Raw genomic sequence first — 15,951 nt, 5'->3', positions numbered from 1 at the left:
AAACATCATAGTACAAAATGCTGAAGAGCAAAAAATGGTGCTTTCTTGCACTTCTCTTTCACAGTTAGTGATGAGGCATGTGGTTTGCACTCCTGATTTCTGCAACTGCTTCACAAAATACTTCAAAATCCCAAATCCTTTCATGGGATTTCCCCTCAATGGCATTTCCTGTTATTCCCATGGTTGATTTGTCTCAAGGATAGTAGAGGTCTTTTTTAAATTTTAGAAACTCTCTGTAATATACAAAGGGAAGATATTTTTTAAGTCTATGGATAGGCTGACACATCCAGTGTGGCAGCTACGGTACACTGCTGGCTTCTGAGCTTACTAAAATATGCATACCAGCCTCTCCCAATTTGATATCCTCCAGATGTGTTGGACAACTCCCACCACACCCAGCTAGCATAGAAGGTGAAAAGAGTGAAAATACTCTGCAACACCACTACCACAACTTCATTGTCTAACTGCTTTTTGAACAGTTGCCATCCTGTACTTCAGAACCTGAAGACAAAAATAAATTTGAAGCTTCCATTTGACTAAGGGCAATCTTTGTAATGCATGCCCAGGAAAGTCTTCAATTTACATCCTCTTTCCTAGAAAAAGGGTGCACCTCTTAGAAGCCAAAGAAGGGTGTTACAACAATGCTACCTGTCACACTTGATATTCAAGTATGAAGAGAATTTGAAAGGGACTTTTCCTCAATTCTCTGAAATATGGTCAAAATGGGAGGGGGAAAAGAACATTATGATTATCTGCTGTACTAAATCCTTCACTGACAATGAGGGATGCACTGTCCACTATATTGAGGCAAGTGGGATGAAACTGAATTTGTCCATGTTCAGTTTCACTATTTTAGGTAATAAAAGGTGCTCCAGATGTCACAACTGTCATAGGAAGTGCATCAAGGAGACCAGGTGCACTGGTTCAGCAACGATTTCTCCCCAAAAAGCAGACCATCAACAGAAAAATACTATGATAAAATCAGAACCAAATATCAAAGGTTTCCTGGCATAATTAATCTACCTGAAGCTGTCCTTGCACCTACTGCTTTATTATTGTGAGAGTCTTAGCTAGGTTTGTGATAATATGTCACGAGTACTCTGGCTTACCAGAGACATACTGTCTGTGCCCATTATATATAGGAGAAGGCACAAGGCGAACCTAGGTTGTGTACAGCTTTGAAGGTAAAGATGATAAGCCTCTAATGGATCCTAAAATGAATAGACAACCAATAAAGGAGATATCAAAATTGGGTTACGTGATCAAAATGATGGGGCAAAAAGCAACAGAATGTTGAATGGAAACCAGAGGACCCAGGTGAGACAATGGAAACCAGTCAAAAGATTACACTCATCCTAGTGGGAAATAACCAATGCAAAGAGCAAAGAAAGCAGAGGAAAAAAGGTCAGATTCTGGCAATGTTATGAAGAAGAAGAAAAAAAATCAATATGACTTTGCTACAGCCTTGAAAATAGGAAACAAAAAACAAATAGGGACAGGTTGCATATCTGTAGCCATAGTTCTTTTAGTGGTCAATTGAGAACTCACAAAAAGGAGTTATCTGCACCTGCATGCTGCATTGTTCAGAACCACCTAGAGCTATTATATAAACATTTTGGTGGTAACCCTTCCTCCACTGATACCAGTGACCAGTGCAATTCTGCTCAACCCCTTGGTTCCATGGATGCCAAAGCAGCAGCTTACTAGGAAGAACAAGAGACATAGAGAAGAGGAAGGGCAAGCATTATGTGAGTTCATAGATGTCCAACCTAAAGAAGTATAGTTACAGGTAAGCAATTTGTGCACGTCTTCATTGTCTCTGTGATTCAAACAAATAGGTGACTAGCAAACAGGAGAAGTGTGAGTGTCCTGTGAGGCAAGAATAAAGCATACCTCTCCTGAAAATGGCTTCGGCCCTAGGCCATGCTTCAGTTCTAAAATGGGAGGTGAAAGTCAAAGGCCATGATTATGGAACTGCTCTACAAAAGTCCTCTAAAAGCACCCTGCTCAGAAAGATTTCGGACATAGTCCTAACTCTAGTGGAGTGGACGCACAAACAAGCTGGAGAGGCCTGCTTCACAAGTTCATAAGCCAGGTGGATGGTAGAAACAATGTCCTGGGAAGAGACCTGCATGCAGTTCTTTCTGCTCTTGAAAGTAATGCAAAAAAAACATATTTGGGATATGTGGAAAGCCACAGTCTCATCCACAGAAGCTTTGGGCCAGGCTCCCAGAATTCCTGACCACTGGACAAGCTGGCCAGGGCCCTCTGGTAATTGGGAATGCTAAATAACTGGAGTGTCACAGGTTGTGCAGGCCTGACTTAGACCAAGCTTTGAAAGCCTGAGCGTACTTCATCAGATACACTGTCACAGGTCAGTTAGGGCCCATTTATAAATACTTCACTCTGTTTACAAAACCCAAATGAAAACACTGGAAGCAATGCATTTCTAATTCTTCTCCTACCAATCTGATTTAGGCCTCTTCTACACAGAAGTATAAAATCCACATTATCTGCCTTGAACTGGATTATATGGCAGTGTAGACTAAGAACCTCCGATGGCCTAGGGGATAAAAGCCTCGTGACTTGAAGGTTGGGTTGCTGACCTGAGGGCTGCCAGGTTCAAATCCCACCTGGGGAGAGCGCGGATGAGCTCCCTTTATCAGCTCCAGCTCCATGCGGGGACATGAGAGAAGCCTCCCACAAGGATGGTAAAACATCAAAACATCCGGGCGTCCCCTGGGCAACGTCCTTGCAGACGGCCAATTCTCTCACTCCAGAAGCAACTCTGGTTGCTCCTGACACGAAAAAAAAATGTGGATTTCTGCTCTGATAACCTGGATTATCTGGCTGTGTAGAAAGGGCTTACAGGAGAATGGAAGACGACACTTCCTATCTTGACATCTTGACTTAACTTTGATAAGCCAAACAGATGCTTACAGCTCTACCTGCATTCAGACAAACCTTCTATCTCCAAAATTGCTATGATAAAGCCTGTTCATATGTTAGCATTTTCTTCTGGATATTGCAGACATTTTACCTCTAGGATAGAAATAGTGGGATTCCTCCAACAGTGCCTGATTCAGTGTTACCAGTGTTCCAAATACCCTTGGTGTAACCCACTGCACTCTTCCAAGTCCTTCCTGTCACACGAAGCCTTACCATTGTGCCAGATGTAAGTGTGCTCCTAGAGCTGGCACGGGGCCACAAGCGGTGACATATAGCTATACAATTACCAAAAATAAGGTTTGCTGAAGGTCAATGTGTTGCAATTTATTTTCGCTTCCACCCACTTTCTATAATTTGCTGGAACAGCTACATATGTCATCCCAATGGCTTCCTCCTTCCTATGCCCTACTACACACCCCAATTCCCCCCCCCCCCCGGCCCAAAAAATAATAATAAAGCTTCAAATTGTTAGGAAAGCAGGTAATATCTTAGGAAAGACCTGAACAAAAACCAACTGACTGGAAAACTACTTGTAATGCATGAAAAAAGTTCCCAATCCAAAGGAAAAAAGTATATCAGAACCTTGCGTTTCACTCTTTCCCATTTATAATCAAATACTTTCCTCATTTTAGAAGATCAACTATGATTTTATGAGGAACAGATATAAATTAATTATGAGCATTTATTTATTTATTATTTAATACATTTATATCCCTCCCTTCTCACCCCGAAGGGGACTCAAGCGGCTTACAAATTACATTTGCATACAATATTATATTATTAGCATATTTTCCTGTTATTATTTACATCAAACCTGTTCCACTTCCATTCAAACATTCTAGTCAAGGAAAGGGGCAAGGAATGGCTGCATATCTCTACATATCAAAAAACCTGTTTCACAAAAGTTTTCTCCATTATGGTGACATACATAATCAAGATTAATAGAAATAGAATAGAAGTATTTCATTTAGACAAGGTTCACAAAATCTACCAGTCAGGAAAAGCTTTCTCTAAAAATGTCTTTATCAAATTATGCGCAGCCTAAAAAGGTTGACAATCAAAGAGCATATATTTATAGGTCTATGGTCAAATCTCATTTCAAAATTTTTAAAACTTTATTCTTAAAACCTTTCCTCACAATATAGCTTCAAAATGAGAAGCAGAAAAATGAACTGTATTAAAAGGTTTATTCAGAAGCCTACAAGAAAATATCCCACTTTTTTCATTTTTTCAAAGATTCAGGGAGGTGAAAAAAATGATTTTCCCTCCCCAAAGTTTTCCAACTTTTTTCTGGTGTTTACATCTCCAGCCCTTCCTGGACCTAAACCAGATTGTGGAGAAATGGGAAAGCCTGATGCATTCTGAAAGTGCACAAGACATTGTTATTACAAAAAAATGAACAGCTTTTGAGACTAGGGTGTCCATTATTATTATCTTGTGACTTAGGTTGGGAATACTTCAAAGGCGACCTCTACTGATTTATTAATATACACTTGCTATCCATACTGAACACTTCAGATAATGTTGCATATAATTTGAAAGGGGAAAAAAGATCAGTGCTCATTACTTTTGTTAAATTTACGGTGGTATCGTTGACTTAACAGAACAAAGTAACATAAAATACATTCATTATTACAATTTGTTACCTCAACAATATCTGAGTTGGTTCTGCTCTCATGCGGTTCATTATACTCCGTGTATTTGAGGAGAACTTTGTCCATATCCGTGCTTGCATACTGAAAGAGCTTGTTAGAACTGTTAAAAATGATGAGTGCTATTTCACAGTCACAAAGCACACTCAGTTCATAGGCTTTCTTCATTAATCCAAACTTCCTTTTTGTGAAGGTCACCTATAGAAGAGAAGAGAAAGGGTCAAAGTTTTAAAAAAAGAAAACCCAGAGAATATTCTGAAATAGCCATCATTTATACTCATTTCAATCTGACAAGCTTTAAATGTAATACAGAAGATAGTAGAATGAAAGACAGAAATCAGATCTTGCAATTACTGTTTTGGAGGGATAAAATTCAAAGGACAATTTTATATACAGCTGAGGTCTTGGGTGGGAAGCTATCAATGAATACCAAGCACTGTAAAATCTCCCTTAGAGAAAGAAACTGGCAAAACCACCTCTAAGTATTCCTTGCCTTAGAAAACTTCAGAAAATTCATGAAGTTGTCATAAGTCAACAAGTGACCTGAAGCCATGTAAATACACACAAGGCTTTGGTGTGCTCGCTGGAATTGTTAAGAGTCTACCTTCAAATAGCACAAGTTCATATAATTTCCCAAACTACTTTTGAAAATCTTTCTGTTCGAAAATAGGTTTGCCAGGTGGCACAGCTGTACTCACCCTACTAGGATGGTTCGAAAACATTCAAGAAGGCAAATAGGCAAAGTATTATTCATCATGTCAGTTTACTCTAGGTAACTTCTAATATTCTGACCCAAGTAAAATAATCAAATAAAAACAAATAGAATTGTCACAATATCGATGACTTTTTCAAATGAAACAGATTTTACAAGTGAACCATTTATTCTCCAAAAAACTGCATCAAAACACTTCAAAATTGCCCTGGCCACAACATACTGTAAATATGTCCCGATTATAGCTTCTTTAGGCATTTATGTATTCACTGGGAAGGAACACTTATTTCAAAAACAAAACAATTTGAAGTGAAGTAAAGATCTTAATCGACTAGACAGTAATATTCTTCCTCCTAATTGTGAAGAACTACATACAAGTTTACCTATGGGGAAGGAATCCAATACTTTTTTGGCACTTTCCAGTGCTAGCTACTTTGGAGAACATTACAGCAGCACTCTAGAAGGGTTACCAATATGGTAAAAAAAAGATGACGAGGCTCCCAGGTTGGATGACATACAATAAGCTACTGGGGTATAGCAGAGGACAACTATGAGAAGCCCCATGGCTAATGGCGCAACTGGATTTGTGCCAAAAGAACATTCAGTTGTTGATGTGCACAGAAAGAATAGTCTAAAGCTGCTCAACTCATATTAAATGAACATGGAATGTGGGAAGCATGAATCAGGGAAAGGTTGACATAGTAAAACAAGGAGGGGAATGTATAAACTTTGCAATGCTTGGGGTTAGTAAACTGAAGTGTTCAGGACTGGGCCACTCTGGGTGATATTATTATGCAGTGTTTTACTCAGGAAATGAAAATCTAAGAAGAAATGGGATCTAGAAGCAAAGCTTACAGATATATACAATACATAAGCCTGGAACATGCCAAGAGAGAAAATTCATATAGTTCTGTTAGAAATGCATTCTGAGATGAGATTCTTCTCTGGGAAGGATGTTGAGGCATTCAGATGCCAGAACTGAGGCCTGGCAGTGACAGTGATGAAGCATATCTAATCTACAAATTACTATTCAGGAATTCATCTATACCGTTTTAGGAAGCCAACAGAAGAGATGGAAGTAAGTAACAGATCCAATTTTTTTTTTAAGTACAATATTCTATCCGAGTGAATGCCTCTAACAAAGATAAATTATTTCTATATATTCTAAGCAAATTATAATGTTCTACCAGAAGTACATAGACTTTTTAATCATTTTCTTACTGGGCTATCATATATATTCTTTTGCATCTGAATCACTAACCAAGTTTTAAGATAATTTGAGTTATATATATATTTTTAAATCAACTTGTGAAACGAATTGTGAAAGCAATAATACTTCTAAAAATCAGATTCTAGAAGTTAAATATGCATCCATCAGAAAAGTTACAATGTACTATTCTCAGTTTCCTGCATGGAAGGGGGTTGGACTAGAAGGCCCATGTGGTCTCTTCCAACTCTATGATTCTATGTGAATCCAATAATGAGCTTTGCAGTTAGGTCAATACACCAGTAGTATTACTCCATGGACAGACAGAATTGGTTTTTCCATTAGGTTTCATGCACTAGGACGCTGTACAGTGAAGTCATATCTGAAAACCAAAGCTGATTGCTGTTACACATTTGCTGTACATTACCATCAAGAACATGTTATGTGAGTAAGATAGGTGTTTTTTATCTCTAGAAAGAAAGGTGCATATATTATTTTTAAATCTTCCCCCCTTACGTGTGATGGGAAGTTGGTGCTAACTGTGAGAGAAATAAGGTTGAACATGGTGAAAGCCATCCTCTGCATGGCTATCAGCCTCCTCCCAATAGACTCAAATCAAGGAAAAGCTTCATGAGAAACACCACCACTTAATGTTCCCCCAGAAACAGTAAGTGTACCCCTCTGGGCAGCTAAACCAGCATATCCCAATTGGATGCCCCCCCACAAGGGTCTTCCTCCAGGGACAAACCAAGAATGGGAAACTTGGAAGTCCCTGAACAGACTCAGAAGCGGAGTGGGTAGATCAAAAGACAACCTGGCGAAATGGCACTATCTAGAAGAATCCTCCACCTTGTGCAACTGTGGAGCAGAAGAAACAACTCAGCATCTGTATGCTTGCCCACAATGCCCTGCCTTATGCACAGAAGAATTGCTTAAAGCTACAGACAATGCAGTCACTGTTGCCTATTTTCGGTCAAAAATTATTTAACCACTTGTGTTTCCTCTATTTTATCAGTTTTATACTTATTTATGCAATGCTTTCAACAAGAAATAAATAAAATAAAATGGAACACCTGCTCTCAGTAGCAGCAAACAACAATAACAATGAAATCAAGGGATTGTCTAACCACTAATTTAAGGCCGAAGCCAGAAGAAAATGTACACATAGTACTACCACGTCCCCTCCTCCTACTTTTTAAATTGAAAAGCAGTCAAAACAATACCGGTTTTAATACCGTGTTGTGTTTTTTCGGCTGCTGTGTATATATTATTATTGGTTTTTATTATTGTTCTTTGATGTTTCATATTTTATTTTATCATTGTTTGTATCTGATTTTGCTGTGAGCCGCCCCGAGTCCCCTTCGGGGGAGATGGAGGTGGGATATAAATAAACTTATTATTATTATTATTATTATTATTATTATTATTATTATTATTATTATTATTATAACAAGTTGCCACTTTTAGCAACAATAGTTTATTTTTTGTTATTAGTCTGCTGGTTTAAGGAGCGATTATAGAAATCTTCTATCTGGATCGGGATGAGAGATTTTCAAAAGAGGAGGAAATAAAGGAAAATGGCATCCATTCCTCAGCTACAGCCTTCAGTCCTTTTTACAGGGGAAAAAACCCACTGTTTTCATATCTCCCACATACAGGCATACCTTGCTAACGCTGTGGCTCATGTTCTAGGCCACAGTTGTAAAGCAAACACAGCCTTAAAAACAATTACAGGTTTTCATTTGCCAGCACATATAAAAGCCTAAAAATACATTTACTGACTGAGTACAGGTAACAAAATGGCACTGGTTGACTCACTCAATTCAGTCTAGAGTCAGCTGATTTGAGCATCACTGCCAAAAAAACTTTAATAGCAAGGAAAGTGCTGAAAATAATAAGCATGAATATAACTGAAAAGCACTGTATTAGTGAAGCACTCTAAAGCGAGGTATGCTTGTATTGTCTAGTGCAGCCATAAATCACAACTCAAGCACAATTCTGTTACTTGAGAAGTCTGACATTTCCACAATGGTCCTATTCCTTTCCCCATTTTTTCCTCTGCTTTGCAGAACAGACCAGATCACTCACATAAATGTCTCCTCCATTTTCTACAAGCAACAGTTGCTCAAAATCACAGAGATATTTTTACTCAGCCCTTTCTCTGAAAAGTTATTGGGTCTTTGCAGCCAAATTTATTATAACAGAATGTCTGTGTACTAAAAAGAGGTTTTAACAACTACATGGTTTGTATAAAGAGTATCAGTGTGGTTATGTGGAACTTTCAACTGCGTGATATCACACTTTGTATAGTTTTGAAGTCTTGAAGAAGAGAAACAGGCCATTCAAACACCAGCAAATTTTGCATATGGGAACTGCTCTTGCAGCTATTATGAAGCACTTCCCTATGATCTAGCAATTAAAAACTAAGGCTCCTTCTATACTGCCAAATAAAACCCAGATTACCTGCTTTGAACTGGATTATATAGCCGTGTAGACTCCAATATGGATTATTTGCTTTGATAATTTGGATGCTATGGTAGTGCAGAAGGGGCTTAATGGTGATACAAAATCAGTGACGAAACCATTCAGAAAGGAAAGCTTTTAGCATAGAATCTATATGTAATAAGAAAACCAGTAAATCACAGAGGTAGAAAAGACCATAAGAGCCATCTAATCAAATCCCCTGTAACGTAGGAATACACAACTAAGACATTCCTGACAAATGGCCATTCAACCTGTGCTTCAAAACCTCCAAAAGATGCACAAACATCTGACGCAGTCAATTCCTCTTTCAAAAAGCTCTTACTGCCAATAAGTTTTTCTTCACATTTAGATGGAATCACTGTATCTGTAATTTTAATCCTGGCATATGTCTCTGGAGCAGTGGAAAAGAAGCTGGCACTATCTTTCTCCACAACATTCCTGCAAATATTTAAAGACAGCTATCATATCAACTTTCAAGTTCCCTAAGCCATTCCTCACAGGGCTTAGCTTCCAGACCTTTTGTCATCCTGGACACATTCCAGTTTGTTAATATTCTTATTGAACTGTGAAGCCTAAAACTGGACACTAGCATAGAGAGAGCACCCAAGATCTGACACTATACACTATGTTTTGATGGATTTTAACTGATTTTTTATTTCTGTTTGTGTTCAATTCTAGTTTAATTTTTGCATATTTGTATATTTTAAATTCTGTGTAATGCTTTTACGTCAAGCCACTTTGAGTCCCCTTTGGGGAGATAAAGCAAGGTATAATAATAATAATAATAATAATAATAATAATAATAATAATAATAATAATAATACTTCTGTCTACAATTGCACAGGATGTCGCATCACCCTGTTGACTCAGGTCTTCCTTGAGGTCTACGAAAATGATCCTGCACATTTCCATTTGTTTTATATTATGATGTTTAGATAGTGATCTACTAACACTCCAACCCTTTATTACTTGTAATGTTTCTAGCAAGCCTGAACTCATTCCAATTTTTAGTTTTTCTTTCTTTTCAGATAGAAGTAGATTGTACTGGCTAAGCAGAGAGTGGGTTCTTCTTTGCCTGGAATCCTTAAATTTGGTTAGCCATCTGTCAGCAATTCTACACTGCATCGTAAATTCTACACTAAGGAGGAAGTTACTCTTTGCCAACTTCACAATTCTAACAAGAAATGCAATTACTTTTAATCGTTTCCACAAACTACTGGGTCTTCCAAAGATTATTAAGTAAAAAAGAGTCTTCATATTTTGAAGATAAGCTTTCACAAGGTTTTTTTAAAAATGTATTTATGGGGAAAAAACCTTCTGGAATGTACCATGACTCTCAGGGCAAGTCTCTTTTATACTGTCAACTGAAATTTCATCATTAGAATAATCATAATGTCAGAAACAGATAAAGCCATTGTATTTTGGAGCTCTCAATAAGCCCAAGATTTGCTCAGTATTTTGATTAAATCAGACAACAACTCAAAGATCTATTTAAAAATTTAATGTTCTGAAAGTGTCAAAATGGTTTCATAATCTTGCTTCATGTGAAAAGGTAAACAGCACTTCTCATGTCATTCCTTTACTGAAAACTGAGACTATCTGATGATGCTGACATTGGTTCCCTTTGATAGCCAGTTTACAACTATTTATTCAGTCTAGCTCAATTATATAAATGGCCTACAGCTCATTCAAGCAGATAAGAGTTCCTAATTACCACTACAATGACAGTCTCCTGTTAATTATAATCCCCTAGAGGATCAGTTACTCTGTATACTGCACAGTGAGTTTAGGTACAATCCCGTTGAAAGAGAAAAATTTTAAAGACTTTCTTCACTGGGTAGTCAGTTAAGAAAAAAAAGCTTTTAGAAGGACAGCAGTAATGCTACAACTCTCAAAAGAAGAAAATAGAACAATGTTATATCGAAGAATACTATTCATTCCTCAACATTTTTTTGAGAAAATATATTAGTGCCTTACTGATCTAGGTATAGTCAAATGCTTTATATCTGAAAATATTAAGCCCATAAGGTAGTTCTCATGCTTGTGTTTGCTGGGCCTTTTTAAAAATCTTGTCACATTTCAAACCACTACCTCTTTGTAATTCTGAAATAAATAATGATCTAAAAGCTAACAACCACACTGTTTTTGTCAACACAGGGGTATGTGGAGCCAGGTGCCATTAAATTATATTTTGTCAAGTTAATTATTTTTTTTTAAAAAAAATTGTAACCTAACCTTTAAGCAAAAAATCTTTTTCTACAACAGCTGTACTCAATGGAAAGAATGAAAAAGCTAACCACCCCCCAAACTGAAATGTTAAAAGTATTTGCCAAAACCTTCAAAACCAGGCAGAGATGGGGGGGGGGGGGGGGCTCATCTCCTCAGGAAACATCACTGTTCCATGATTTTCAACAAGCCAAAAACTCCATAAAGAGGCAGGTAAAAATACTGACCATGACATGGAAATTTTATGCAAGAGAGCAAAAAACACCTGCAAAACCTACATTCTAGCAGGATTCTTTAAACAAGTTCTCAGATTTCTTTCAATTATGACCTCCACACTTATCAGTCAATGCTTAAGTAGTTTCTTCAACACAGTATTTCTAGAACATTTGCCGCATTTACACACATCTAAGGCAGACCCTTTTTGGCTAAATGACCATGCCAAAATTGGAGTGCGTGTTAGATTCGATTGCACATTACAATCACACATCAAAAGGTGCCTTTGCCCCTCCATCAGGCTGAGACTAGCAAACTTGTCAGCCTCCGCCTGATGGCAGAGCAGGGGGTTCCCTCCCCAAGACCTCTCCAGCTGAGAGACAGAGACTTTCCCGCCCTAGCCTTTTCTCGCCCTAGCCTTTTCTCGTAGCAGCTTCGGGATGCTTTGCTCTCCCTCCCTGGCTTATCAGCTGCTGAATGAAGAGCTCACTGTACCCCCCCCCCTCCTTCTCCTCTTCTCTGTTTAGCAGAGGAAGAGGGGGCAGCAGAGGCCCGCTCCTGCCCCCTGTCCTGTGCACTCATCCACCCGTCCACCCACCCTTTTAAATCTTCTTACTATCCTTTCAACTTTCCCTCCCTTTCTTTTTTTCCTTTGTTTCCTTCTTTCTCTCTCCCTTACACCCTCCCCCCTCTCTTTCTCCCATCTATCCTCTTGTCCTCCATCTCTCTCTTCCTGTTTTTTCCCTATCTCTGTCCTATCCTCTTTCCACCCCACCTTCTTGCTTCCTTTTTTCCTTACTGCCTTCTTTCCTTCTCACACATTTTTTCCTTTTCCTCTTATTCTTTTCTTTAGCTTCCTTCCTCTTCTTTCTTCCCAATCTTTTCCTCCCTCCCTCCTTCCTTTCCTTCCTCTTTTCTTATCTTCTTTCTATCCTGCATCCACCTTCTCCTTTCTTCCTTCTCATTCTCCCTTTTTTCTTTTCTTTCCATCTTCCCTCCTTCCAATCCCCCCCCCCCCCGGGTCTTCCATTTCTTCTCATCAAGGGTTACTTGATTCTCTGGTGTTACTTTCCATTACCATTCACTTGTTGTCCATGAAGACTCCAAGATCTTTTTCACACATACTGCTGTCTAGCCAGGCATCCCCCATTCTGTATCTTTGCATTCCATTTTCTCTGACAAATGCAAGATACTTCACTTCGGCAGAAAAAATGGAATGCAAAGATACAGAACGGGGGACGCCTGGCTCGACAGCAGTATATATGAAAAAGATCTTGGGAGTCCTTGTGGACAACAAGTTAAACATGAGCCAACAATGTGATGCAGCTGCAAAAATAGGGGTATAGCATCTAGATCCAGGGAAGTCATGTACAAATATGTGAAAGGAAGTCATAGGGAGGAGGGAGCAAGCTTGTTTTCTGCTGCCCTGCAGACTAGGACGCGGAACAATGGCTTCAAACTACAGGAAAGGAGATTCCACCTGAACATCAGGAAGAACTTCCTCACTGTTCGGGCTGTTCGGCAGTGGAACTCTCTCCCCCGGACTGTGGTGGAGGCTCCTTCTTTGGAGGCTTAAAAGCCTCCAAAGAAGGAGCAGAGGCTGGATGGCTATCTGTCAGGGGTGCTTTGAATGCAATTTCCTGCTTCTTGGCAGGGGGTTGGACTGGATGGGCCATGAGGTCTCTTCCAACTCTACTATTCTATGATTCTATGATTCTAATGATTCTAAGATTTGCTGATCCAAAGAAGGAATTCTAAGTGCACAACAACTATAATGTACACCTTTTGGGAACAAATTTCCAAAAGCGGTCTTTTGCTGCTGCACATTACATTCACCAGCAATCCTTTTTTGTTTCAGGAGTTTGAAAATTGAGGTGCGCACTAGATTCAAGTAAATACGGGTATATTTCAAAAATAAGTTCACAAGAGAAAAGCAGGTGAAATGAGCACAGCATGGAAAATTGTACAGGTTAACAGGTCTACTCAGAATTTTTTTAAAAGTGACTAAACCACTGAGGAAATGGCATTTCTTACCTGTCTATTCCGTTCGTCCATTATTCTCGTGATCTGTATTTTCTTCCTCCCCATGTTAACAGTTTCCTACTTTATAATCCAGAAGCACACGTAAAAAAAATCCACAATCTTTGTATCCTAGCACATGGTAGTCAGTTCCGATCTACTGCTAAAGCCTTCATGCAATGCTGTCTCCAAAATAAAAACCTGGAATGGAGAAAAAAATATTAAAATGAGTATCTGATGTCAAAAGTACAGTACATCGTTCACATCATAAATATTTACACATTAGAAGTCATTTGTAAGACAAACCATCCTTTCCTCTAATCAGACTGACATTTTGTGAACTAGCTTGTATGATGCTTCACTGTACCTTGCCTAAAGCACTCACATCATGGAGTCGGTCCATGTAATTCAACACAGAAGCTATGTCAAAGTTTGCATCCATCATCCAGTGGTTTAGCACAAACAGAAATCAACAGCTCATTTTTGAAATCCAGTGGCCAAACAAAAAACCTTATCCTAGACAAAAAATAGCACATAACCTTTAAGGAGATGCAACTTTAGAATAATTTAAGTTGTTCAATTTTTATCTTTTACAAGTTCAATTCTTTAATGTACAAGATATAACATTAAGTAATGTGCAGTACAAAAGCAAATCTCTTTCTAACACTTTGCTCCAACAGAGAAAGGTTTCAGAGCCTTGTCTCATTTTCCATTATCTTTCTTTTCTTTTCTTCTCCTGATTAATGGTATAGGTTAAAAGACAAGACATTATTCAAAAATTAACATTTTCTGAATGCTTTTGAAGAATAATTCCATCTCGAGCTATCTCCACACAGGCTTCTTCCGCTCCCCCAAAAGACGGTTTTACAGGAACATACAGACTGAGAAATAGCTTAAACATTCAAGGTAATATTCATTACTGTACAACTTGCAATATTTCACACATCACTACCAAACCAACAGCTAATACAAACACTTCACTATTGCTTATACTTTCCCATCATAAGTTTGTTCAACCATCTATAAAGTGGAAAGAGAAGTTTACAAATAGAGAAGCTTGCACTTTTGCTGAGGCACATGGACTACACTTTTGAAAAGATACCTGCACTGACCACAAAAGAGATGTTTGTGTTCTTTTACAACAAAAGCTACAATAAATTAAAAAAATTAAAAAATGGAAAGAACTGTTGCACCTTAAAAAAATAGACTCAATATCTTTGTCTACTGTGGCTATTTGCATTTTTCTATGTGCATGGCAACTCAAAGCACTTGTCTTGTCAAGGCACTTGTCAAGGTGCAAGATAAATATCTATAGTGTGTTGTTTGAGTTTCAAAATGACTAAAAGCAGAAGCTCTCAACAGCAAGTGTAGACCAGAGCACACAGAACAGGATCAAAGGCTAAAGATGAGAGCACGAACAAGAGGATGCAAGAAACTATGGAAATTTTGGTTCAAATGAGATGTCATATTCCAGTCTTCAGAATCATTTGAAGGAAGGGACATAACGTTGTCACTTATTCACACGTTTCCTTGCTTATCATACTCTGCAGTAACAACTAAGTCTAGAAAACTGTAGTTACCACTGCGTGCATATAAATGTGCCTTGAAGTTGCTTGTCAACTTATGGCAACCCCCTTTAACTTCATAGGATTTTCATAGGCAAGGAATCAGCATGCTTATACATAAATTAACTGCCAACTCAGAGCTTCCAAAACATGACTCTCAAGCAGTCCTAGCTAGTACTGGGCATAATTCCAATATCTCTCTGAGCTGGAGTAACAAAAAGCTGGGGGGAGGGGGTTCTGCATATGGACAGCATTATAATAAAAATGGAAATCCACAAATTCTCCCCAATCAATAAGTCTTCTGGGTTGAATCTGAAGATGTAATTTCAAGAGAAAGAGGAGTTGTGTAAGCAAAAATAAACACAAGTGAGTGCTCTAAGTTACAATGTAAATATAAATCTCAACATTTTAACAAATGGATCATTCTTAGACTTTTCATCTGAAATATCCCCTATTGAAGAAAAGTATGCATGGGTTGCAAAGAGAAAAACCATCCCACTAAGAACACACAAGACCTAAGCACACCTGAAGAAGTAAATCAGTCAAGATGCTTCCTTTTTGGGTTGGGGAACAGCAAAGCACCAAGGACAATCTAGGACCTTCTGATTCTCTGGAGGGGTAAGGACTAATCTATAGAAGCAGCAAACTGCCCTACCTTTCAAGTGCTTCTGGAGTCTGCAAATTTCCCTAGGCAACTTTTAAATCCAATGCTGGGCTGCACAGAAAATACCCTTGATCAAGACACATGTCTGGATCTTTAAAGCAATAGCAACAACATTCATTCCTGATCCTAATCTGGCAAAGACAACAGAACCTGCCATTCTTTTCTCTTACATTCAGTGAGATAAGCAAGTCTACCCTTCCCTCCGAGGATGAGTGCAAGGCTGTGTTAACAAATTTGAGCCTATCAAAGGCAGTTAAAAA

General features: G+C 38.4%; 1 protein-coding gene across 11 annotated transcripts in view; it reads right to left on the bottom strand.

The window, feature by feature from the left end:
* The window catches only part of mef2a (myocyte enhancer factor 2A), a 67,525-nt gene that overhangs the window by 32,667 nt on the left and 18,907 nt on the right, over positions 1–15,951 (bottom strand). For all 11 annotated transcript variants that reach the window (XM_016996912.2, XM_016996914.2, XM_016996915.2 and 8 more), the window contains exons 2-3: positions 13,478–13,663; positions 4,596–4,799 (exon numbers count right to left, since the gene is read on the bottom strand). In XM_016996912.2, the coding sequence (XP_016852401.2) occupies positions 4,596–4,799; positions 13,478–13,531 (258 nt within the window). In that variant the 5' untranslated portion in view covers positions 13,532–13,663. The remainder of the gene's footprint in view (positions 1–4,595; positions 4,800–13,477; positions 13,664–15,951) is intronic.

This window comes from Anolis carolinensis, unplaced genomic scaffold (assembly GCF_035594765.1).
Source record: "Anolis carolinensis isolate JA03-04 unplaced genomic scaffold, rAnoCar3.1.pri scaffold_11, whole genome shotgun sequence".
Classification (NCBI taxonomy): domain Eukaryota; kingdom Metazoa; phylum Chordata; class Lepidosauria; order Squamata; family Dactyloidae; genus Anolis; species Anolis carolinensis.
The sequence above is the reverse complement of the archived record's forward strand: the minus strand, read 5'-3'. Positions and strand labels throughout refer to the sequence as shown.